The 27430-nt window shown below is 34.9% G+C and overlaps 1 protein-coding gene across 1 annotated transcript in view; it reads right to left on the reverse strand.

Annotated features, from left to right (window-relative positions):
- Nucleotides 1–22736: 22736 nt before the first annotated feature.
- The window catches only part of PURG (purine rich element binding protein G), a 32617-nt gene continuing 27923 nt past the window's right edge, over nt 22737–27430 (reverse strand). Inside the window, exon 3 of the mRNA XM_016136153.2 lies at nt 22737–23622. Within this exon, the coding sequence (XP_015991639.1) occupies nt 23518–23622 (105 nt within the window). The 3' untranslated portion in view covers nt 22737–23517. The remainder of the gene's footprint in view (nt 23623–27430) is intronic.

Raw genomic sequence — 27430 nt, forward strand, 5'->3', positions numbered from 1 at the left:
GTAAAGGGACAACCATCTTAATAGGAAAATATTTTTGCAAGCAACGCTTCAGATAAGAGCCTAATATCTGAAATATACAAAGAACTCAAACAACGCAATAACAACAACAATAAAAATATAATCCAATCGAAAAATGGGCAGAGGACCTGAACAGACACTTCTCCCTAGAGGACATAGAAATGGACAACAAACATATGAAAAGATGCTCAACATGGCTAGCTATTAGGGAAATGCAAATCAAAACCACAATGAGATACCACCTCACATCTGTTAGAATTGCTATAATCAATAGGACAAGTAATAACAAATATTGTGGAGGATGTGGGAAAAAATGACCCCTCATACACTGCTGTTGGGACTGCAAATTGGTACAGCTACTATGGAAAGCAGTATGGAGTTTCCTCAAAAAACTAATGATTGATCTGCCATTTGATCCAGAAATCTCTCTACTGGGTATTTACCCCAAAGACTTGAAAACCCATATCTGAAAAGACACTTGCACACCGATGTGTATAGCAGCATTATTCACAGTGGCCAGGATATGGAAGCAACCGAAGTGTCCTACGATAGATGATTGGATTAAGAAGCTGTGATACACATATACAGTTGAATACTACTCAGCCATAAGAAGAGATAAAAGGCTGCCATTTGCAACAACATGGATGGACCTCGAGATAATCATGCTCAGCGAAATAAGCCAGGCTGAAAAAGCTGAAAATCACATGAGATGTGGGATATAAACCTAAAAGCAGCAAATGAACAGGACAAACAGAGACTCAGAGACATGGACAATGGACTAGTGTTACCAGAGGGTAAGGGGTGGGAGGAGGGGGGAGATAAACAGGGTAAAGGGGATCAAATATATGGTAGCTGAAAGAAACTGGACTTTGAGTGGTAAACACATAATAGAATATAGAGATGTCAAGTTATAATGTACACCTGAAAATTATATAATTTTATTAACCAATGTTTCCCAAAAAAACTTAATTAAAAAAAAAAAAGGAAAGGAGAGAGAGAGAGAAGGGTTGCTATAGAAGAATTCAAGGCTCAAAAGCTAGCAAGTAAGCAAGTAAACACATCATCTTAACAGAATATTATCAAATAAAGTTAAGGAATTTTGTCTCTGCCATTAGTCTCTACATGTTTCCATTGGTTTTCATTGTTTTGGTAAACATGTCTGAGTCCCTGTGCCCTTACTGGACATCTAGGGACATCTGTATTCCCTTCATCAAGTAACAGGATTTAATTTTCTTAGGGAGTCACCCCTCTCTCACTCTCAGTTCAGGTGGTTTAGGTGGAACTGACTCTCTGCCTCTGACTCTGATCCCAGGCTTGGGTAATTAGAGCATTCCATGCCCCCAGACATGGTAATTGGCTCAGGAATTGGCCCTGATCCAAGTCATGCCATGGAACTATTGAGGAGAGTCACACTCTTTCTGCTGTGGTTGCTAAGGTGACAGGATATAAGCCTGGAGCTTTGGGTAGCTGCTTTTACCATCATCTGGGGAGAACCTGCATGAGAATGAAAATAATATAGAGGAAAGCACAGCCAATAGATAGAGAGGTTATGATGACATCGAATATTTGAATCTAGCCATTTCTAAAATAAAAAAATATATATTCTTTGACTTTTTAACTTACATGAGCCAATACATCCTCTTTTTTGCATAAACAAATTTGAGGGTTTTTTTCATGTGCTTGAGAACTAAAGAGCTCTAATATAACCTTTTAGTGATCAATGGCTTTTTCTTCCCTTTGCTATATTTGACTTGTCTGTGTATTTTAAATATAACTTAGCTTTTTTATTGTGGTAAAATATACACAACATTAAATTTACCATTTTAACCATTTTAAAGTATACAGTCCAGTGGTATTAAGTATATTTATAAACTGTGCAACCATCGACCTATCCATTTACCTCGATCTTTTTAAAGAAAACAATATTTCAGATAAATTTTCCTCTTTATAATCTGTTTCCTAAGAGATCAAGTCAATTACAGTAAAGCTGGATTAAAACCATTATATGAAATTAACTTATAAAAGCAATACTGTGGAGGCAGAGAAACAGAGCATTCACAATTCACGAAGGAGCCATTTCTCCAAGATTCATACTGAATGGACACAAGCTTGTTGTTCCCTGAATACCTTTTAGTCTAATTGTCTTAGTCAGTTTGGGCTGCTAAACTAAATAGCGTAGACCAGGAGACTTAAACAACACACGTTTATTTCTCATACTTTTGGAGGTTGGGAGGTCCAAGATTCAGGTGCTGGCTGATTCAATTCATGGCGAGGTCCTTCTTGCTACTTTGCAGATGGCCACCTTCTTGCTGAATTCTCACATGGCGGAGAGAGAGATCATTTCTCTCTCTGTGTGTGTGTGTGTGTGTGTGTGTGTGTGTGTGTGTGTGTGTGTTTTATGTCAGGGCACTAATCCCATTCAGAGGGCTCCACCCTCACAACCTTATCACCTCCCAAAGGCCTTACTTTCAAATACCATCACATTGGATATTAGGAATCAACATGTGGATTTTTGGGAGAACACATTCAGTTCATAGCACTTACGTTAGTGTTGTATAAAGGTACTTATATTTCTAGTACAAGGAAAGCCTTGTTAAGTAATGAAACTAGACTAAGACTCAAAATCAGAGACATTAATTGATGTATAAACACTTGGATTCCCACTGGCAAGTCAAACCACTCCAAGTCCTTGATATTATGATTCACAGTATTCTCACTCTTCTCAGGCTTTAAAAAATAATTTTGAAAGTGTCCTAAAAGTTGGAGAAAAAATCTTGGAGCAAAGAGAGTAAAAGTCACTGAGGTGAATTGTTGCTGGGAAATACATATTAGAATGTAATAAGATGGCCTCTTGGTGTGTGTTTGTGTGTGTAGTGGAGTGGGGGTGGGCAGAATTTAGAGAAAGCTGAAGAAAGGCATCATATCAAGTTCATCTGGGTAGACCAGTGGTGGCCTTCATTTAGAATCCTAAGGGGTTGTTGGAGGCAATCTTTCACTTCTCACTCCTCAAATATACCTCTTTCCTTTTCTTTCTATTGTCCCTTTCCTCCTCTTCTGCTGACCAACTTTCTCTCCCACATGTGCCGTTTTCTCTTTCTTCCTTTTCTTTGCTTCATTTCTGCACTCAATACCAAAGGTGGTGGCAGACATGTCCCCAAAGCCCCTTAGAACTCCAAAATAAGTCCGTTTAAGTCAAGAACCTACTTGATTTCCCAAAGGAACTCAAGATTTGCTCCTGCTTAGCTGTGTGGGAGTTCAGACGTCACAATTCCTGTTATATGTGCATTAAACTTCCTTGTAGGTATTGGATTATTGTGATTTTAGGCGTTCTGCTATTTCAGGCGCTTTAACATCCTTCAATGGAAGGTGTAGGAGAAATGATAATGGTCCCAGTGAAGAATTCTTATTAAAAGTGAGTATAGTGTAAGTATAGTTTTTTTCAAGTCTTAACTAAGGACAATAGAAGGAACCAGTGATCAAAGGCAATTAAGAGTAATTCACAATGATTAAAGCATCTGCCCTGCCCATTACTCTGTGTATGATTCTTTTGTGATGTTGAGATCACCGTGTTGAATCCAGGTTTGGTTAACGTGTTGCAGATGTTGGGGAATAACACACACCTGTGAACAGGGTGAGGGTTTCCTCTGAAGGGATTGATTTTTTTTTTTGGTGTTATTTATCCATTTGTCATTTGCTCAATAAATCAGAACTTAGATTGTATAACAGGGAACATATATCCCATTTGAGGTCTTGCTCTCTTTAGGGATAAATTTCAAAGAGGGTTGCAGGGAGGTGAGCTCCTGGGTAAGAGATGCAAAGATGATGTCTGTAGAAATTTGGCAACCATCGCTTTCCCATCCACAGTGCTTTTTTACTGAGATAATATTCTGCCCCCAGCCCCTGGGGCTCACCATTGTGACCCACCTATTCCCAGCACAGCTTGTGGGATGGGTCTTTGATACTCGGTTCTAGATGGGCCAATGAGATTTTTGCTTTTGAGAAATTATAATTGTGACAATGAGAGTCTGAGTCAGTTGGATGATTACGGGTGCTTGGACTGAAAGGTCGTGTACAGTCAGCACTGGAGCAGACTTCAGGGAAGCTCCGTGTTCCAGCTACAGTTACATGGAGTTGAGAGAGCTGGTCTCCAAAGAAAAGCAGAATGGCACAGCAATGCAGCCAAAAAGGGACTAGAGATCATAGAGCATTTTTGAGTACTTACAGGAGGGAACGCCAGCTGCTCTAAAATCCAGTGGTTTAACTGCTGCCTTTTAGCGATCTAACACAATAGAAGTTTATTTCTAGCTATATAAGGTTCTAGCTATATAAGGCCCAATCGAGCGCTCTGGGTTGATCAGTGGCCTTCCAATTAATCATTAAGGGACCTATGACCTTCCTTCTTGAGGCTCTGGTCTCCTCTAATAGCTCATAATTTATATTTTTAGTACCGATTACTATGTTAGAGTAAATATTGCTCTGTAATAGATAAATCATTAAACCTCAGTGGCTCAACTAAATAGTAATTTACTTCTTGCTCATATAAAGTCCAACATGGGATTTCTGGTTGGAGAACACTAATATTTGTATTTATGTTAATATAAATTATGCTGATATTAACCCTGTACTGGTATTAGAACCAATAAAAATACTAATACTAGTACTAAAGAACAGAGAGGAGCCCACCCAGAACCTGTCTTACCTGAGGTCATAGAACTGTGATTAGATGTCATCGTTGCCTATCTTTGTTGCATCAGCCGTTTTACGAAGGACCAGGATGCTTCCACCCTGCGAAGCAGGGGAAAACCACTGCAGGTAAGCACCACCGTGTTTGCTTTTTAGGTTAGGATGTGGTGAAGGCTACATCTGATTAAACATCAACAAAAGAAGTACTTTAAGTGAAAGTCTAAAACTAGTGTGGTCATACCTGAATGTTTAATTTTATTTTGGTTAGAGAATAAACAGGTATTAAAAGTTATTTTTAATGATATATGAGTCTTTTGGCATTTTTAAACCTTTTCCTATAATTTATTTAAAATAATAAAAATTAAGCTTAGTGAAAAAAAGGGAGTCATCTCTGATTTTTAGCAAGTGCTTAACATAGGTACGAATTATTCCTCTTACATTTGTCTTTAATAAATCATAACTTCTAAGTAGAATAGTAATTTTCAAGATTGTATTGTCTACTTACAAGTACTCAGATGGAATAACTCTTCTCAGAATTCTCTTTGATTAAATGTCTACATTATACATATCTTTTAAAAATAAGAAATCATTCAGCATTATTATTTTTTATGTAGCAAATACTTATGTGCTAGATGTCAGGGATACAGCAGCGAAAAAATCAATAAGTTTATCCTGAAAACAAGTTGAAAGTACTGTGAATGAACAGTTTCCAAATGAGAAATTTGTCAAGCTGAGATTTTGCTTTGGGGGAAAAGATGCAGAGATGTGAGAAATAAAGAAATGACAATCACCCATACCTCCACGAGCTTGAAAATTTGGGAAGTTTTCTGGTTCAGAAGCTGCTATCTGGGATTGAAATCATCATCATTCATAATGGTTCCCATTTTCTCTCCCCAACATGGAACATTTTTTTTTTCCAACATGGAACATTGATTACAAGATACAACACATGAAGAGTGGCATTCTTTAAACTTAATAGAGAGGTGGAAGATGTCGTGTGGATTTTAAGAAATCCATAGTACACACAGTTCAAAAGGCAAAGTAAGTTTGTTTTGTCTTCATAGGAAAAAGTGAATTTTGTTTGAAATTACCCTTTGAAGGTAAAATGGGCAGAAATTCAAGCTTTCTTAAAGCTGAAATATCTTGTGGGTTTTTTTTTTTTTAATGAATGATATTTTTTCGCTGAAACAACTTTCTACTGTTTAGTCATGAGAGTGAAAGAGAAAGCCTCAAATGTAAATGCTAAGCACTACACTGACCCATTTTCACTGCTGCCTAATCAGTGGGCTGATACAGTCTAGAATGAGTGGGGATTGCCTGAAAGATAACAAACGAGATTTAAGAGACTATTTCTGTTGGTAGCAATTGTCACAAAGAAAGAAAACACTGGGTGGAAGCAAAAAAAAACCTTCCTTTCCATTGTCTATTCCTTTATAACCACAAAAATAATCTACTGAAAGTTAGTAGGGGAAAAAATCTACCAGACAACCGGTGCTTTGGCTGTACTAGGTCAAATTATTTTTCTTTTCTTTCTTTCTTTCTTTTTTCTTTTTAATGAATTGATTGCAGTGAATGGTGGTTTTTGCATTGGGCAGAAACTAAGATTTTAAGATTAATTTACAAAAACAAATTCTGCTAGGCTGCTGCTAATGATGGTGATAGAAGATATTATTTACCGGATATTTATGATGTGCCAGGTGTTATTCTGCATGTAGTCTAATCCCCAATAACCTACTGAACTAGGTGCTAGTATTATCTTCATTGTACAATGAGGAAATGACCACAGAGGTGGAATATGAACCCAGGTTGGAGAGCTTCAAAATGTATGTAAAACATTCCAGAGAAGAGCTCATTGTTGTGAAAATTTAACGTGCAAATGCCTACAAATATACATAACTTGATATTAAAAACTTGATATTAAAAATATATCTGACTTTATATTAAAAATAGACCCCAAATGCCTTGGATTTAAATAACATTTTTTTCTGAATAGTCATCTTTAGAAAACACTTTTACCATCACCGTTTTATACCACTTACTCATCTCATTTTGAAGAGACTGCAGAAAACAATTTTTACCTACTATGTGCACATGTAACATACTTTTGGATGATAATGTTGATACGGTTAGGCATGAGATATGAAAAGAAAATAAGTTTAGAATGAGAGTAAGAAATTGTGCATCTTAAATAAATTTGGGCAAGCCAACCCATTCCTTAGATGTTCTGTATATGTAACGGATTAATATAGTAACATAGATTCTTGGGTTACCTAACAAAGATACAAGAAGAAAAATGAGATAATGTACAAGAAGCATGTAGAATGCCAAATACATAGTTACTATGTTGCTCTATTTCACATACATGACATATAAAACTGCATTATATTTTTAGATATATAATCTCTCTTTTGTTGTGGCAGGGGTGGGGGCGGGATTCACCTTTCAGAATTGGGTCCTCTTTTTCTCTCATATCTCACATATTTTCCAAACCATGTTGGCTCCATTTACAGAACATATTTATGGTCCTTCTACTTCTCACCATTTCCACCGTTACTGTGGTTCAAGCCACTGGCATTTCTTGCCTGGGTTACTGCAAAAGCAAGGCTCGTAACAGTTTTCTGTTTCTACTTTGACCTCTTGTGGTCCATTTGATCCTATTAAAATGTAAGTCAATTCATGCCTATGTGCTCACTTAATATATGACAAAGGAGGCAAGAATATACAATGGAATGAAGACAGTCTCGTCAATAAATTGTTTTGGGAAAATCGAACAGATACATGCAAAAAGAAAAAAAAAGAAAAAGGAAAGTGGACCACCTTCTTACACCGTATACAAGAATAGACTAAAAATGGATTAAAGACTTAAATGTAAGACTTGAAACCACAAAACTTCTAGAAGAAAACATAGGCAGTAAACTCTCTGATATTGCTAAATGTAATTTCTTTTCAGATATATCTCCTAGGGCAAGGGAACCAGCAGAAAAAATTAAAAAATGAGACTACATCACATTAAAAGGTTTGTACAGCAAAGGAAACCATGAACAAAACAAAAAGACAACTGACTGAATGATACATCTGGTAGGTTAATATCAAAAAAATGTATAAAGAGCTTATACAACTCAACAACAAAAAAACAAACAATCCAATTTAAAAATGGCATATGACCTGAAGAGATATTTCTCCAAAGAGGAAATACAGATGGCCAAAAGACATGTGAAAAGATGGTCAAGGTCACTAAGCATCAGAGAAATGCAAATTAAAACCACAATGAGATACCACCTCGCTCCTGTTAGAACAGTTATCATCAATAAATCAAAGAACAACAAGTGCTAGTAAGGATGTGGAGAAAGGAGAACTCTCAGACACTGTTGGTGGGAATGCAAATTGGTACAGCCATATGGAAAACAGTCTGGAGGTTTCTCAAAAAACTAACAATGGATATACCTTTTAACCCAGCAATTGCACTTCGGGGTATTTATCCAAAGAAAACTAAATAATTCGTAAAGATCAATGCATCCCTATGTTCCCAGTATCACTATTCACAATAGCCGAGATATGGAAGCAATTTAAATGACCATCAATAGGTGATTGGATAAAGAAGTTATGGTTTATATATACAATGGATATTACTCAGCCATTAAACAAAATGAAATCCGACCATTTGCAATGACATGGATGGACCTAGAGGTTATTATGCTTAGTGAAATAAGTCAGAGAAAGATAAATACCATATGAGTTCACTTATATGCAGAATCTAAGGAACAAAAAGAACAAACTAATCAAAAACAGACTCACAAATATAGAGGGCAATCTGGTGACAGCCAGAGGGGAGGATGGTTGGGGTGTTGGGAGAATGGGGTGAAGGGTTAAAGAAGTACAAATTAGTAGTTGATAGATGGTCACGGGGAGGGGGAGTAAGGCATAGGAAATGCAGTCAGCAGTAATGTAATGGCGAGGTGGAAAGCCAAAAGAGAGAAGTAATTAGGGGGATAGTTTTATAAACTATATAAATGTCTAATCAATGTACTGTATGCTTGAAACTAATAATAAAATAAAATTTTAAATAATGTAAGTCAAATCATGACGCTCACATGCTTAAAACTCTTCAGTAGCTTCTGGTCTCACTTAATCATCCTTATGATGCCTATGTACCACTACATGATCTGCCTCCTTTCCCTCATCAGCTCTCTGATCTTATCTATTATTCTTTCCCTTGTTAACTCTGTTCCAGTTACACTGACTTCCCTGCTGTTCCTTGAACATCTGAGAGACAATCTAGCCTCAAGGCCTTTGGACTTGCTGCTCCCTCTACCAGAAATGCTCTTTCCTCAGATATCCATATGGCTCATTTCTTTACTTCAAGTTTTACTTCAATTCAACATGTCAGAAAGACCGTTCCTAAGGGCTGGACTCCTTAATCTTCACATTCTACTATATTTTTCTTCCATCTCTGCACTTCTTATCACCTAATTCTTGTATATTTATTGTCTGTCTTTCTGCCCTAGAATGTAAGCTCCTGAGACAAGAACTGTGTTTAGTTTACTGCTATATCCCAAGAACAAACAAACAAACAAACAAACAAACAAAAAACCAGTGAGTTAGTCCTCATGATAGTTCTGGATTGGGAATAGAATAGGAAAGGATTTTCCCCCTAATAGTTTGGTTTGAAAGTAGGCTTCTATAACATAAATTATGTTTACTCATCACTTATAAACTTTAACATGATTTAACATGGTTCTAAGTTTCCAATAGTTTCTATTTTGAGCTGATAATAATTAAAGTGATAAAGGAATAGGAGAAAAAGCAGTAACAGTTTGATATAAATCTATGAAAGAGAGACTTTTCCCTGTTTTGTTATTCACTGCTTTCTTAGCTCTTTGAACAGTGCCTAACACATAAGAGGTGCTCAATAATTATTTATTGAACAACTGGACACATTTTGTACACGTCCCCATTAAAGGTAGTCTTATTGAAAGAAGAAGCAAATACCAATGTAACTCTCTCTTTTTATTAATGTCATTGGAAAGCTTTCTAAACAGTAAATTTTAATAGCTACACCGACATGCATATTTAGATTATTATGTAAATGGTTTCTCCATTAAAATCTGCAGTGCTGTCCTTCAATATGCTGAAGGACCTAGTGCTAATCAGTTACTCCAGCTTTGTTTGTTATATATTCTTTGCTTTTTCTTCTGGTTTGTAATTCAGTTGATTTATACTCTGACATATTTTTTGAGCACCCGTTGTGTGCAAAATATGGTTAGATGTAGTCTTCAAGCTTTTTCAAAGCCCCATGAGAGACAATGGGCCCTGGTCCTAAAAGCACATGGAAGGGGCAGACGTGAACTAAATCATGGCAGCAGTTTGGCCAGGATTTGACAACTGATTGAATGTGAGGGCAACAGGAAGGAGGATCGACTTTCCTTGGTCTTGTTGCTGTTCATCTTGCCCTTCAACATAGCCACATGGAAAATGTCCCTGAACCCCTGAACTTGGGGCCCTATGGATAAACCTGAATGCTGTGCATGGTGTACAGAAGCTTACAAAGGAGACTCACATGGAGCCTTCAGACACTTGGGGAGGAAAATTTTATGCTGTAATTTTCACATTAGGATGTCTATTGTAGCATAGACCAAGTATTATGTGTTTGTTACTTAGGATAAGCTGCAACCAAGGTGCAGGTAGCATTCTGATCAGAGATTACCAGAGATAGCTAGCCTACACAGATGGTGTTTCTGTGATTACTTATGTTGTGATTCATAGTTATTCTACTACTTAGCAGAGTGAATGTCAAAATGACTGTTTTACTGGTGAAATTAGAGACTTGTTAAATAGCATGAAGTTAGAAATAGGTAATTTCCAGATATATTGGTTGGTGAAATATTTCAGCCACTCCATACCTGCATACAAGAATCAACAGAATACTGTAGCATGTTTCTTTAAGAATGTAATTATAGGCCAAGAGGATTCTTGTTATCATGTTGATCTAGTGGCTAGGGCATCTGGGAAAAAGAGAGAAAGAATGAAAGTAAGAAAGAAAGGAAGAAAAAAAGAAAAAGAAAGGAAAAAGAAAAGAAAGAAAGGGAAAGAAGCGGGGTTGGAGGGAGGTAGGGAAGGAAAGAGAGATGAGAAAGGGTAATATTAAACATATGGCTATTTTATTTTTTCTTATTTTTGGCATTCCTGATTTGCTGAAGCCTTAAATCAACGCTCAGTTGGCATAGTGTACAGCCCAGCAAAGTCCACGATGATGTTGTTCTCACTTTAAACTTCTGGGGAAGTCACTTTGGCATTTTATGCTTGGTTACTTGTATTATCTTTCCCTCTGTAAGACACACCTGCCGATAGGAGAGAAGCTCAAGAATGAGAGAAAGCAACTGAAAGTCAAAGGAAAGTAAGAACAAAGAACCATGAAGGAACCTATAAAAACTAAGAAGAGTTAGGGGTGAATTACTGAAAGATATTATTGTGCCCAAGGGCAGCTGACAGTTGGCATGTTCCTTTACACATGGGAAAATCCACAGCCTTGCTTTATTTATGTGGCAACTGAATATTCTTACTCTAAAATGAGCTTTCAGACTTATGTTTGGTATTTGATTAAAGAAAAGCGATCCCTTCATCAGTTTTCAAGCATCCATTTCTTTTCAGCCCTTCACATTTTACTTTTGTGAGTGCATTAAAACTATCAACTTTCCATAATATTTGTAAATTGTCAGAAATGGAGAAATATATTGCCAAATTTAAGGTATAAAACATGTCCTACTTACTTTAGTCTTTTCTTCAATTACTGTTGTCTGATCTTAAATTACAGAGCTATCAATCAAAATGTGCAAATAAAAAGTTCCTATCTCAACACAATCAAAATAAGATATTTTGGTACATAACTAAATTACATGTTTATCTTCAATATGCCTTATTCATTACCTCATGAAGAATTTATAAATGAAGTACTGATTTGTGCTACAACATAGATGAGCCTTAATTCCATTTACATGAAATGTCCAGAATAGGCAACTTTATAGAGATGAAAAGTAGATTAGTGATTTCCTAGGGCTGGGAAGTGGGATGGGGGGTAGAGAGTAAGGATTGACAGCTGATGGGTGTTGGTTTTTCTTTTTAATAAGGGATGAAATGTTCTAAAATTAGATTATAGTGATGTTTGCGAGCCATCCTCTTGCATTTCCCTTTAAATCCCAACAAATTTGCAAGCAGGATTACATACCACTTTAAGTATTGACATAGCAAAACCACATAGTTGCATTTAGTGTTATTCAGTGGTAAGAACTGGTCTTGTTTATACCTCATCTTTCATGAGGTTGGAATGTGGCCAGTGATTTCAAATCCATATACAGTGGGCAGTGGTTTCCGGTATAATTAACAAGTGAGAATTTAAATGACTGGTGTATCTAGTTTCAGCTAAACCATGAAACCATCTTTTAAAATCAGAAACTATAACATAAAGAAAGAAATTATATTTAAATAACAATGCTCCATCTGTAGAAAATCAAAGCCGATTACACTAACCCTTCATTTTCTCTGTCCTCGTTGTTAAGGACCCAGGCAAGTCAAGAGAGATAAATCCCTGTTAAAATTTGTTTTCTTCTGCTACAAGTGCAATGAATGAATAAATGCATGCACAAGAAGAGATACATTAACGGAAATATTCTATATGAAAGAAACTTACATAGCGTCTAGCATATGGTAGGCTTGTGATAGATAAATGATCCAGTAATTTCTTAAGTGTTGGGTAGTGTTTTCTGTTAAATAAAAAGGAGGCTTCAGCTTGAAACTTTTCATTGGTACATATTGGTCATTTCACTGTATGAGGGATTCAGAATATAATTAGGGACTTTTAGTATTGAGACCTTTGCTTTTTGGGCAGGAGTGAGAGAACAGCAGGTAGAAAGGAGATGACCAAACTTTTGTTAGTAGTTACACTTTGTTAGCATAGAGGGAAGAACATTGAACCTGTTTTGTTGGTGTTTTAAACATTTTACTCTGGTCTCCTTTGAGATCTGTCAGAAAATTTAAAAATTTTCACTCTTCTGCTTTGAGACCTACAAATCAAGAAGTTATAGAAGTAGTGTCCTAAGAGACAAGGACCTTTTCCAATTTAGCAGCCCTAGCCTTCCAGCTAACTTTAGTTGTTGAGAGCATCAATACCATGCCAAATGGCTTTGACCTGCAACAGTAACAGGAGACAGAGAGATTAGAAAATATAGAGAAAACATGAAGCACAGCAAGCCATCTCTGCAATTTCATTAAATATCCCCGTAGTGTTGTTCTTTGTCCTGTTCCCGGAACAGAACTTCTAAAACCCTTTGAATTTCCTAAGTGATGAGAGTATATGGGAGCAATAAGTGTCTCTCATTATTCATAACAAGCTCTTTCTAAACACATCTGAGTTTATGTTAAGACCGGACTTTTGGAAAGCCCTGTGGGTGGGGAACCAACCATAAGTTTAAGGGTTTGAAACTTTCAGCCCCATCCCCAGGAAGGGGACAGGGGCTGAGGATTGAGTTGAATCATCAATGGCCAATGATTTAATCAATCATGTCTATGTAATGAAGTTTCCATGAAACCCCAAAAGGCCAGGGTTCAAGTGCTTCTGAGTTAGTGGACATGTGGACAAGCAAGGAGAGCAGTGCGCCCAGAGAGGGCATGGAAGCTCTTTCCCCTTTCCCCAGTACCTTGCCCTATGCATCTCTCACATCTGGCTGTTTCTGAGTTATATCCTTTTATAATAAACTAGTTATCTACTAAAATAAAACAAAACAAGACAAACAAAAATATCCCCTAGTGAGCAAGCATCAAACAACATATTTCTCCAGCCAGGAGTGTGGTATCTCCAAATCATCTTTAGGAGAGTTTGGAGGAGAGACACAGGCGCTATGGACCTCTTAAAATTTTGGAGTGGCAACATTTGTTTTAAGGTTACATGGAAAAAATGAGCTGGTGTCTGGGCAGGGTGTATCATTCATTCACTAATTTTATTCTTTCATTTAGCTCAATATGTGTTAGGCCCTGTCTTAGGTACTGTCTTAGGTACTTGATTTAATACTTTATTAAATCAAGACATTAAAATTGATAGTGATGCTAAGAAGAGGATGTAAAAAGGAGGAAAGAAAATGTATTAGATTATAATTGTTTCTAATCTTTTTTCTTCTCACCTCCTAAGAGAACGAAACCTAGATTATTATTGGCCCGTTTATGAAGATAACGGTCAAAGTGGAAAAACAAAAAAACAGACTGGGAACCATGGAGAGATTAGTAGCATTGCATCAGAAAAAAGAAAGCTTTACTGGAAATGACAAAAAATAGACATGGGAAGGGTAAATAACAAGGAAGGGAGAAAGGCTTGTATAAATTGAGTTTGTCTGAAACTGATTTCGAAGATCCTGAAGGTGAATGGATAAGGGCTTTTTGGTAACTGTGAGTATGGAATTAGAAAAAAATAGTGTGAGATAGGAAAAAAGGACAGAAATTTTGTTTGAATAAATGACTCATTCTTTTGGAATTTTCTTTTTAGTTAAATTCATTTTTTTAAATTTATTTTTAAATTGATAGCACATGGTTTCAGAAAAAAAAATAAGTATATCCAATAAAGTTGTCTCCTTCTAATTTATCACAATTTTTCTTCCCTAAGACAGTAATTTTTAATTGTTTCTAGTATGTCCTTCTGGTAATATTTTCTATATACAAAAGCAAATATGAATATATAATATTTTCCTTTTTTTTATGCAAGTGGTACCATATTATATACAGAGGGAAAATGGTGAAAATTAGAAAAAAACTGATCATACTAAGTATTGGTGAGGATATGGAAAAATTGCTAGTGGGAATGTAAAATGGAACAAACACTTTGGAGAACAGTTTGACAATTTATTAAAAAGTTAAATATATATACTTACCATGTGATCCAATCATTCCATTCTTAGGTATTTACTAAAGAGAAGTGAAAGCAAAGGTACATAATACTTGAGCACAACTTTTCATAGCAGCTTTATTTTTAATGGCCAAGAATTGGCAACAACCCAAATGTCCATTAATATATTAATAAATGAAAAAATTTAATCTATTGGTATAATGGAAAACTATTTAACAATAAAAAGAATGAACTATTGATACACACAACAATTTGGATGAATCTCAAAATAATTATGCTGAGTAAAAGAAGCCAGACCAAAAATAAGGGTATATATTGTATAACTCAATTTATATAGAATTTTACATAAAATTTTATATAAAATGCAAATTTTCTATATTCATAGAAAGTAGGTCAGTGGTTGCCTGGGAATAAGGTAAAGGATAAGGATGGGTGTGAGAGAGGGAAGGAAATTTTTGCAGGTGACAAATATATTTATTATTTTTATTGTAGTGAAGGTTTCATGGTTGTATATAAAATCAAAACTTATTGAACTGTGCATTTGAAATATATGCAGCATATTTTCTCACTATACCTCAATAAAATAATTAAAATATGCATCTCTTTTGACCAAGTAACTTTGCTTGTTAAGATATGTTTAAAATATGTTTAATATAGCATTAGTTAAAATTGTAAGAAACTGAGAACAATGTAATGTCATTATTAGAGGATAAGTTAAATTTTGGTGCCTTTATACAATAGCACATAAATAGTTATTAAAATAATATTGTTACTCTTTATATGCAGAAAGATGCATAAAATATTTTAAGTATAAAAAGGAATTTTCTTGCTGGTGGGGATGTAAAATGGCATAGCCACTGTGAACAACAGTTCCTCAAAAGCTTACTCATAGAATTACCAAAGGGCCTCAAAAATTTGACTCCTCGGTGTAGAAGAGAATTGAAAACATGTCTATGTAAAAACCTGTACACGAGTATTAATACCAGCATTACTCATAATAGCCAAAAAGTGGAAACAACACAAAATCCATCAACTGATAAATGGGCAACAAATAGAGTATATCCGTACAATGCAATATTATTCAGGCATATAAAGGAATAAAGTATTGGTACATGCTACAACATGGATTAATCTGGAAAACATTATGCTAAGTGAAAGAAACCAGACACAAAAGGCCACATATTGTATGATTCCACTTATGTGAAATGTCTAGAATAGGGAAATAAATAGCGGCAAATAGGTTAGTGGCTAACAGGCCGTGTGGGAAGGAAGGAATTGGGATTAATTGCTAATAGGTACAAGATTGCTCTTTGAGAGGATGAAAATATACTGGAATTAATTAGTGGTGATGGTTATGCAACATAAGGAACATAGTAAAACCACTTAAGTGGAACTTTAAAACAGTTAATTTTATGTTATACCAAGTGGTATATCTCAATTTAAAAAAAATGTTACTTAAAAAAAACCACGAGGAGTAAAAGACGCAATGTTATAAAAGTAATTCGGATATAATTAACATTAATATAAGTAAAATACCACTTTTGTTTTATTATTTATTTATTGTTTATAGTTTAATATAATTAAATTTATTTTTGAAATTTTAAAAGGAATTTTACGATCTTTCCACTATATAATTAAATCATGATGCTTCATGGAGATGACCTTTAAGCTTTAGGAAAGTTAACTGTATGTTTCCTGCCTCCTTTGTCACTTTGAAAATATAAGTATCAGGTTCCAATGTATCAATAAGTGGAAGTTACTGTTTACGATCTGGATTTAAACAGATTATAATATATGCATATTTAAAAAATGTTTTTAAATGAGTTATTTAACTTCATTTTCTAACTTGGGAGTTGATAGCAATATTATCACCTATGTCAAAGCGTGACCATCATTATCTTCTTTTGTTCTCTGAATTTTTATTTATTTATTCATTTATTTATTTATTTATTTATTTATTTATTTATTTATTATGGTGACAACGGTTAACGAAATCTGGTAAGTTTCAGATGTACAATTCAACAATATATATTGCATTGCGTGTTCACTGCCCATAATTAGATTTCTTTCTGTCACCACATATTCACTTTTGTTTTAAATTATGTGCATATTTTAATATGTGCATGCAAATAAATTTGGAAGACTATTCACTGAACTGTTTACAGCCATCATTTCTGAGGAGTGAGATTACAGAAGACTTTTACTGTCTAAGTAATAAATTTAGGTACTATCTGACTTAAAAAAATACATAACTTTTGTTATCCCTCTCTCAAACCGAGTCAAATAAGCAACAACATTTCATCAGTGGCTGAGATGAGCTCTTTGCGATCACAAAGTCCTCTCTGTGGTGGCGTGGCAGCCATGAGAATGTGCCTCCCAGACCTCCTCCTGCCACAGGGAGGATAATTGACCAAAGGCGCTGGCTGTTGTGCTCTAATGTCCGTCACTGTGTTCACGCCAAGATCCATTTCCCCCTGGATTGTCCCCAGTCACTGCTCATGGCAGGGATACGAAGCCAGACCCATTTCTGAAAGACACTGGACTCCTCTGAAGGGCATCTTGGCCGGAGGCCTCTGTGTGGGCCTTGCCAAAACTTCTCTCAAGAACAGTGCCGCAGTCTAAGATCTTCCCTCTCTCCTTCACACGGGCAAGATCAGCATTGGCTTAACAGCTCTCCCAGCCTCCTCCAGCTCCCCATTTCCCCTCATCAGCATTTGCCCCAGTGAATCTCTTACATAATTAATCCTATCTTAGCTTTTGCTTCTCAGATGACCTAGACAAACACAAGTAGGACCAAGAATGAGCCAAGAAAAGGTTATAATTTGGGACTGATCCACTAACTATCCAGTTAGTAACTATCAGGATGTTAACCTGATTGAAAGGTAGGGCACCAATAGTCTCTAGTCTAAGGTGGTGACTCAAGTGTTAAAGGTTTCATTGATGGTGACCCCTAAATGTCCTGGCTACGAATGCTGTTGCAGATGTGATGGTTTAGGCATCTGAAAGCTATGGAGAGAACAATGTCTTCAAAGGCTCCAGAGCTGGCTGATTACTGCTAAGCTGTATCTATGCCAGCACAGGAATAATGAGAGATCCAGAGCCACTAACAAGGATTTAATGGCTAAGTGTGAGAGCCAGCGGGTCTCTTTAATGGCTTACCAAGAGGCTCTTACCTCCTGCAGTGTGAGAGAGCAGACATAGTTGAAAAGGCTGAAGCTCAAACAGAATTGTATAGATCCCTAGATGTCTGACTGTTCAGTCAAGACAGATGTGTTATATCAAGGTTAGGGTGTTGGTGGATGAAAATCTGGAATCCTGAAAACTGGGATTAGGACATGTAGTTTGATACCTCTGAGTATATTATCTCTGCAGGATTCCCTTCTGCCCCCCAGATCCTTTAGTTCTGCCAGAGGTGTCCCAGCCTTTCCTGGTTGGTAAGACTTAGTATTTCTATCATGCTAATAAAAGATGCTGGAGAGACTTCTCCCTCACAAGGAATATGTGCTCCCCTCAGTAGCTGCCCTCACCCCCTCCCTGCGTGATTACCAAAGTTCGTACCAGCATAACCAGAAAAGCTGCAAGAATTAGTTAGCATATATAGACAGGAGCTAGAGGCGTATATCTTGGAATGTATTTTGAGAGGACTTGATAAAGGGCTTGGAATTTAACTTTAGCAGGACCTAACATTTTCCACCTTGACAGGAACCTCAGGGAATGGGGCAAACAAGCTGCTAGGATGGTTCTTAGAAGTCAGGAAAAAATAATGACGATACTCAGTGAAGTGGAAATTTCTGAGTTGCCGTTAGTAAGAAAAAATTCTGCAACACGTCTAGGCTGCAGTGCAAGCAACACTGCGCATTGGTCCCCTATGATCAAAGGAAGAACAGAGTCCAGAATGCATGCACCCTGTGAACCAGGCTCAGCCATTTCAGTTGAGTTTTTAGGGGATCCAAAGCTCAGAAGCATGCCAAGATACCTTCTCTTAAGTGAAAAACAAATTACAGCTGCTGCTTTTGCCTCTGAACCAGCAGCAGAGGAATTACCACATGGAAAGGGATAATTGGCCCTCATCAGTCGGAAGAGATAGTGCTGCTTTAAACAATGAGGGAAGGGAGGGAGAAATGTGAGTGGAACCCATGTGATCCACTCACGCAGCTTCTTGGTAATTGCTTGCCCCCGTAGATGGAACTGAGAAGGCTATGATTACAAGAGCTCAGACTCCGCAGGAATGAAGGTGTAAGTCATGCCACCGAGGAAGCCACTGACTCTTGCCAATGTGAGGGGCAATTTAGAATGGATGGTGGAGGAGGAGGAGGAGTTCCATCAGTGGCCCTCATTGCATATGCAGTGCCAGGGCCTCTGCTTTATCCTACTAACTCCTCTTCTCCCAGTTTTTCCCTCAGGAAGAAAGGCCCGTAGGGACCATGGAGAAGGTGCTCCTCTAACTTAGGAGATATGGATCTGTGCAGTGCAAATGAGCCTGTGGTGGCCATGAAAATTTGTCTCTCAGATTTTCTTTAATTGACCTGCAGACCATCTGCTGTGCTCCGAAATCTGTCACCATGTTCGCATCGAGGTTGTGTTTCCCCATGGCCACTCCTAGCCAATGCCTGAGTGGCAAGGATGCTAAGGAGGCCCATACTTGTAAGATGCCTGGCCTTCTTCGCAGGGTGACTTTGGCTCAGGGGTTGCCCATTGGCCTGGAACTGTGTTGAAATTTAATAAGTAACTTCCTTACCCCCTCCCTAGTTTTTTCTTCTTTGTCACAGGGAGCAGGCCTGCATCAGAGCCTCATGGCTCCTCCACCAGCTTCTTCTCCATTTCCCTCACTGGCATTTCCTCTAATGAATCTCTTGCACATCTACTTCCCTCTTGGTACCTACCTCTTGGAGGATAGAGACAGATGGCGTCTAAGGCCATTTGCCAATCTTGTACATTAAGTCTAGTCAACTGGTAGTGGCTGCCAGGAGTGCTGAATTGAGACAGATTCTAGAGTTGTTTCTGGTCCTTTGTAAAGAATGCCATAATCTATTGGCAAGGTCTGCCATGAGGGCAAGGGAGGAAGGTCTTGACTTAGTAGCTACTTCTGAATTGGGATGTTTCCAAAATCTCTTATTAAGAGGGTCATGGTCACAGGGGTATTGTATATGAAACTTTTGTTAGAGATGAATGATATTCACAATGGTAGTGAATGATTAATGGTACTGATAGTGAATGATTAATAATAAGTATTATTAATGATGTAATAATTATGATATAATATATGACTATATAATATTATATAAGTGAAGACGCTGAATGGTAATTATGAAATACTATATATCATTAAGGGACCTAAAGTCATACTAATACAAGATAATATGTTCTTTAATTATATGAGCAATAATATTTTCACACTGAAAGTGTCACATGGAATCTAGAAGAAAAAGATTCAAAGCATAAGAATTTGTTTGTGGTCTCTATCTCTGACTCTGGTGACTGACTGCTCTGAGGAGCTGATATGATTGTTTCCTTGGCAGATCTGTATTATGCAGCCCATCATAACATGATGCTGTTCTTAATATTACTCATTTCCTTTTACCTGATTTTATACTTGTCGAGCAACATTTTATTAGGTTTTATAAGTAGATTTTCCTACTAGAAAGAGAATGTGCTGATTGGTTATTATAGATAGTCTATCTAACATTTATTTCCTTCCTGTAAAAAATAATTCTTAAAATTATATAAATGTTTATTATTGAATATTTTTAAAAGTGTAAAGCAAAATTTAAAGTCCATTTCTTATGTACAGTTTCCTTTCAGTTCTACTTTGCAGGAGTAACATTTTATTTTTTGTTGTAATGTTCTCCACTGAATATCCGATGCTCAAGGGGCTTTCTTTATAACCTGTTTTAAAGGAATCTTTTGTGTATTTTCACAAAATGAACTAATGAATCTGAGTTTCTAAATGCACAAAACTGAGAGCCAACCCTTTCATTCAAAGTCCTTTTTATCTTCATGAATGAGTCTTTCATTAAGTCTTTTATGATGGCAAACATGCTTCACAAAAAGTGTAAGCTTTAGTTACCTCTCACAGAATATGAGACTAATTTGGGAGAATATGTGTAATCCTCTGCTCTCCACATTTTGTGGTTTATTCAGTCTTATGAACTACCATTCATTTCTTTTTGTGTGAATTGTATTACATTTTAGTTATTTTTCTAGGAGTCTTTTTATTGCCCCAAATATAAAGTTGGGGCGGGGGTGAGGGAGTACAAGAAAAGTGACTTTAGTCTTAGTGTGAAGTCGTTATGTATCCACTTCAATAGTTTTAAAGAGTGCATGAAGCCAAATCTGAAATTGTGTAGGTTATAAAATGGTTTTTTTTTTTTTAAAAAAATGAGGTTTAAGTTATTATTGGCCATTTTCAAACTCAAAGAAATTACTGATGAGAAAAATTATTTCCCTAAGTAAAGGTTTTGATGTACATGAAATTTATTTCAAGAGATATTCCTTGATGGAGAACATCTGGATCTTTCTGGAAAGTGCTTTCATTCAAGGATTTATAGATGACACTCTGAACTTAAGATCTCCAAGGGAAATTCTTATTTTAGGAACAGTACACACAACTTACCAAAATTTTGTTGATACTATAAAGATAGATATAATTTTGTAGCTTTAAAAAAGCTTAAGTAATGGTTTTGCTTGAAGAGGGAAGCACTACATAATTTTCCAAAATGAACAAAACTTACAAAAGCATTCTCATTTTATTTAAGATTGATGTTAAAAATAATTTCATACAAAAAGAATAAAAAATTTTTTAGAATAATATTTTATGTGAGACATGATAAACAATAGTACATAAACCTGTCGAAGATGGGGGAGGGGAAATTAGATATCTTTTCGTGTAGATTAAAAAGTACATTTTTTTCCAAAAGCAAATTATTTATTCTCTCATCCCTTTATAAAATTAGAATTAATTTTTCTTTTGATCTATAGGCAAGATATTACCACAGAAATAAAGATACTCTAACATATCTATAGACCTACCTACTCTCTTTCATTTTGATTAAAAAAACCCGGAATTATTCTGTAGCACATTTATTATTTGCCAGTGTTCATAAAATGGAATGTTGTAAAGGCACTTACAAAAATATACAGTAGAAATATCGGGGCTGTGATTTAGTAAATACTGCACTTGTTTAAGGTAGTCCTGGAGATGCAAGCCCAGTGTTTATATTGGCTCTATTCTCTAAACTTCTTTTTCTGATGTTAGAAGTTAGACATGATTTAATAACTATTTGTGACAAATTACTGTATCTTACGCTCTTTATATAATAAGGAACCATAGTATTATGGGAATATCATTTCATTCATGGGACCCACTAGATTAGATTGATAGGTTTGATCACCTTCTCAATGATTGTTGCTTGAGGAGTTTTAATAGATTTGTTTTGATCTTTTCTTTTTAAAGTTAAGGTGATCCATTGGTTAGGTAAAATACTAAGGTCAGATATAAATTTACACACTGTCTTCATATTGAATTTATCTCTGGCTTAGGACAAACGACCCTCTGTCCTCATGAGGACAGCAGCTTTACTTGTCCTAATGCTATGATTCTTAGCACGAATACTAAAATTAAAAATTTAGTAAGACCACTTCATGGGTGTTTATCTATTATGTCATTCTGGCACATGGTAACTATTTTTCCTGGGAAGTTCTAATTTAATTTTTTGGTCTTTATTTTCATATACATGGAATGGACCTTTCACATTAAATATCAGCATGCAGGGATGGCCTTTTCATTGTTATTTGCATTGAAATAAAGGTTTTGAGAATATACTAGCTTCCATGCAAATGTTATCTCATGGCTCAGCCAGATGATAAAATTTTATTAACAAAGTACTAAAATAAACAAAGGCACTCTAATGGCATACTTTTGGTCTTCTCGACTTACTTATTTCCAGGTCTGATAAGCCTAGTTCTTATATATCTGATTTAAACTTGAATTTAGAAAGCTAGGTCACCTAGATTTAAATTCCCAAAGATACAACAAATTTTGGGGCACAAATGAAATAACAAAATAAACATATGGTAAAATAACTTTTGACTGATATGCGGGCCCAGCAGAAGTATCTGCTTTCTGAAAAATAAGAATCCAAACTAATCACACATATAAACCAGTTTATTAGATTGTCAGTGATACTTTGAGACATATTCAAGTTATTTTATTTTACTTCATATAAACAGAAGGGAAAGAAGTTTTAAATTTCAAGCTTCGTTCAGCATGTGTGCAGTTAGCATCCACAAAAGCACCATAGGATATGGAAGAATTAGCACCACAGAATTTTAGGACCTAACTGTTAACATGCATCACTGAAAAACTTGGAACATGAAAATGGAAGTAGTACGTGGTATGGTCTATTATAAACAATACAAGGCAATTTATGATTTGTTTCCATACAGTACGATACAATCACCAATCAATGAGAACCTTTTAAGTACAATACAGGACAAAAACACTTTGTACCCTGTTAACACTAAAGCAGTTACAGATTTAAAAACATGTTTCTTGTGAGAGGCAGTGGATTGGAATTATCCTGCCTCCTTAATTTTTAAATTCCGCGTTATGTAGTTACATGATCTCTTAAGAAAGTATTTTCAAATTTATGTCTCTCTACCTCATTGCTGACAAATGGTTTTTTGAAAACTGAAAGGCTTGATGAATTAAAAAAAAATAAAAATAAAAAGTCTGATAGAGTTAAGAAGTACTCCAGGGTGGTGGATATTACGTATAAGATCAGTTTGAAAATGATGCCAATGGTGTTGACACTTGTCTTCCCTTCCATGGAGGAATGTCAAGTACAGAAGCCTTGCATTCTTGATGAACTTCGGTTCATTTCTTTCACCCAGTGCCTTTGTTCTGAAGTGTAACATACGAGACTTATTCCTTATTCCTCAACTGTTTTTGTAGTGTCATAGGGCTGTTCCTTACGCTGGATTTGACAACAGTGAAAAGGTTTGATATTCTCTCTGGATTTAGGGTAATTTGTGAGCTAAAGAAAAAATATTAATTTAAATTTAGCATATATGAAATTTTAAAGGGAATTTTACTATTTTCACATTACAAACCCATATGAATATCATTGAAAACCTTTCTGTTAGAAAGCATGTAACAAACCATCAATTTTAAGTTGTGTCTTGGCCAATTTTGGCATATTAAAAGATTACTGTATAAGAAATGTGCAATAAGAATAGATACAGGTATATTCAGATCTCGATGCATTGATGTCAAGGAAAATATACTTTTACTCACCAAGAGAAGAATATACCTTGAAACATCTATGCAGACACATGAATCAACCATGTGTCTGCCCAACTTCTAATTCTGGAATAGTGATAACAGGGTCATTCAGGAAAAAGTACTCAATTACAGGTCGGTAGTAATTTTATGTTGTATATATTTAACAGCAAAACATTTCTGAAAATAGATTCAGTACTATACGGTAAGTTTACAATTCACCATTTCTATACTTGTAATACATGCGTTTGTTTTCCCAGTTTTAAAAAATTCCACTAGACCAACATCTTTCAGAACAACAATCTAACATTAAACAAAACCTTCTAAGGAAGATATTTAGCATCGCAGAAATTTGAGAAAAGTTTGTTACTCAGCATCACAAAATACTCAATAGAGCTACATTTAAGGTTATTCATGCCATGACATTAACATACCTTTGGGTTAATATCTCTTATTTTAAAAAGAAACCAAAAAACAAACCAAATAATTGACAGGAAATTTATCTTTAGTCTCTCCTTGGTAAGAGAAGACCTCTAATAAACTTGACTCCTTTCTGTACCATATAACGATAACTGCATCTATGAAGCAGCATTTACATTTAGTAAAACATTTGAAACTAGTGATAGAAAAATAGCCACCACAGAAGAATTAAAGATAAGTAAAATTATAGACAAATGTTTTTTCCTTAAGTAAACTGCTCCCAAATGAAAAAGAAAGCAAAGTTTGTTCACTTTGAAATACTCTTCTGCTGAAAAACATTCTGGGATAAAAGTTAGCCTAGCCTTATAAATAGAAGATGGAAGGTTTCACCTGAGAAAAAATTTAACTTTTGAAAAAAATTATCCTATGCTTTTTCTGCTGAATCAGAGCCATCACAGAAGCCATCTAGTAATTCTCTGAAAAGGAAACAGCTATACACAGCAGCACATCTACATTACTAATTTAAATCTGATAATTCAGCAGGCATGGCTGACTTGAGCACAGAAGAAACAGAACTGATTTCTTATTGTTTTAGGGTTATGTTAAAAAAAAAAAACAACTATAATGAAATTGAGTTATGACAGGCTGGCTTAATAGTTTGATTGCCCTTATATTAGACCAACATTTTAATACAAATAGTACCAATTAAAAATAAAATTAAAAAAAAAGCTGTCTAAAAATTGTTCAGTGAAAAAGCTTAACATTTTACACATTTTAACCTTAAATGATTGTAGACCAACTTAGACTAACAGTTTTGCCATTACCACATCACTTTTGTTACTCTTCAGTTTTATTTATGTATTATTCATCGGCTATATTATGTAATACAATTTTCTATTAAAATAGTTTGAATTATTACATTATAAGAAGCTTTAGAAAAACACATAAGTAGGATAAATTTATAAAAGGATAAAGAATATTTTATGGAATTTAGACAAATTCTATATAGATAAATAGCTAGTTCAAAGTAATAAAGTGCTATCATTACAGGTAATTAATTTTTCACTAAAATATTTTAAGGGTTTATAAGAAACAACATCAGAAGTTTGATAGTATATGGGGTTATGCTATTAATTAGCATCTTTTGTAGTCCTATTTATTTAATCTTTTATTCCATATTAGGTAATTTTTACAAATTAGCAGCTTAAAATGATAAAATTAGAATCATAAAAATCTGAATTCATTTTGTGAGGATAGGGAAAGATGCATAATTTCTAAATGCAGTGATTTGTACATGAAATTCATGTGTTGCTTCTGAACAATCTAGTTTATGTCATAATACACAGCAGCCAATGTCCCTCAAAATTCAACAGAATATTTAACCCCATGGAAAATAGGGCCATCATCTCATTCCTTCATATATTCTGTTGTCTTTACATTTAAACGATTGTATGGTCTCAAATGAAAAAGACCATAGAAAATCTGAGATAAACTCTTTATATATAGGCACAATAAATATTTTTTTATTGCAACAGTTTATGTATAATCCGTATTGATGCCAACATTTAATGTTAAAGCATTTATATTTGTTTCATTTTGCTTCTACTACTCATGAGAATGTCACAGTAAAATACTGGTAACCTAATAGAAGTATATGTAATAGCCATAATATATAGAATTCGATTTCTTCTTCTTATTTCTCTTTGGAGGATATGAAGATTCTTTAAGCACAGCTGTGTATTTAGTTGTCTTGGCAGCTTCAGATTTTAAAATAAATTATGATATAAATTAAAAAATAATATATATGGACATCAATTTACTTAATTGGTTATAACCAATAAAAACTAATTAAAATGTTTGAATATTAATATTTAGGAATTTGGTTATTTTTGTCAGAAAATCACTAAAATCGGGCACCAGATTAAATGGCCATGATACTCAAAATGATTTTCTAATTAATTTAAAATGTTCCTTAAATTAAAGGTTTTTGAGGTTAAGAGTACATGTTCTACATATATTGAAAAAGGAACTATTGGTAGGAAAAAAAGTGCTAGTCTTAACATTGAGTTTAGTTTTTAATCTAAAGCCTGATAAGAGTAATACCTGGGGACTGAAAAAAAATTAAGATGACATAAACCTTTATAATTACACATTCCTTTACCAAAATGCTGTAAGTTACCAATAATTTTTAAAAAATGCATATGATGCTATTTTTCAAAATCTAAGTACATATAAAATTTTACCTTTTTCATAATAGTATAGTACAGTTGCACAAATATAACCAGGAAGATAAATTTTAATTTTCTAAACACAGTATAGTGTGTTTTAAAAAAATAACTTAGAACCTTTGTCATTATGAAGATTCAAATCCAAGTCTTGCCAAAGCATTCCCATAAAATCTGAAAATATCATGAGAATTTATTTAGGCAAGTTTTAGTAATACTCTGTCATGCAATGCAGACATCATATGCTTTTTAAAAAAAATTGGTTTAGTTATCCTGTTTCAATCTGACTACATATTATCTTTACTTACTCTCTTTAATCACTGAAGCAAAAATATATGTAATAATTGAGTTTTGAAAATAATATTAAACACTGAGGTTTCTAGCCTTAATTGCTCATTTCTATTAAGCACATCAAAAATGTCTGATGCATGTTATTAATTTTCATGCTTCTATCTCTTTATTCTAAATAGGAATGTTAAATGGAAATGTATAGAGATAATATAATAAGGACAAAAGGACATTAGAGAACAAAGCACCAATACACAGAACAAAAAAAATAATAAGCAATTGTGTGGAAGTTCTCCGTATTAATAAATTTGTCAAATCAGGGGAAGACAATAAAATATGGCGAGCTATATAATTATATACTAAATAATAATTATATAATTATATATTTAAAAATAAATGGCATGCACATAAGGTTAAATTTTAAATATTTTTGTTGTTTGAATGTGATGAAGTTAAACTAGAAACGTGTCTCTTAAAAACTGAGAACAAAAAATTTCATATTGTTCAGAGGAAAAAGAGAATGTAAGATCATATCATCTGTCTTCTATTATGCCACAGGCTAAACATTGTACTGTAGTACTTCATTTAATTAAGGTGAAATGCTGGTGAAAATATAAAAGTGCTAATTTT

Source organism: Rousettus aegyptiacus, unplaced genomic scaffold, assembly GCF_014176215.1.
Source record: "Rousettus aegyptiacus isolate mRouAeg1 unplaced genomic scaffold, mRouAeg1.p scaffold_m13_p_11, whole genome shotgun sequence".
Taxonomy (NCBI): Eukaryota; Metazoa; Chordata; class Mammalia; order Chiroptera; family Pteropodidae; genus Rousettus; species Rousettus aegyptiacus.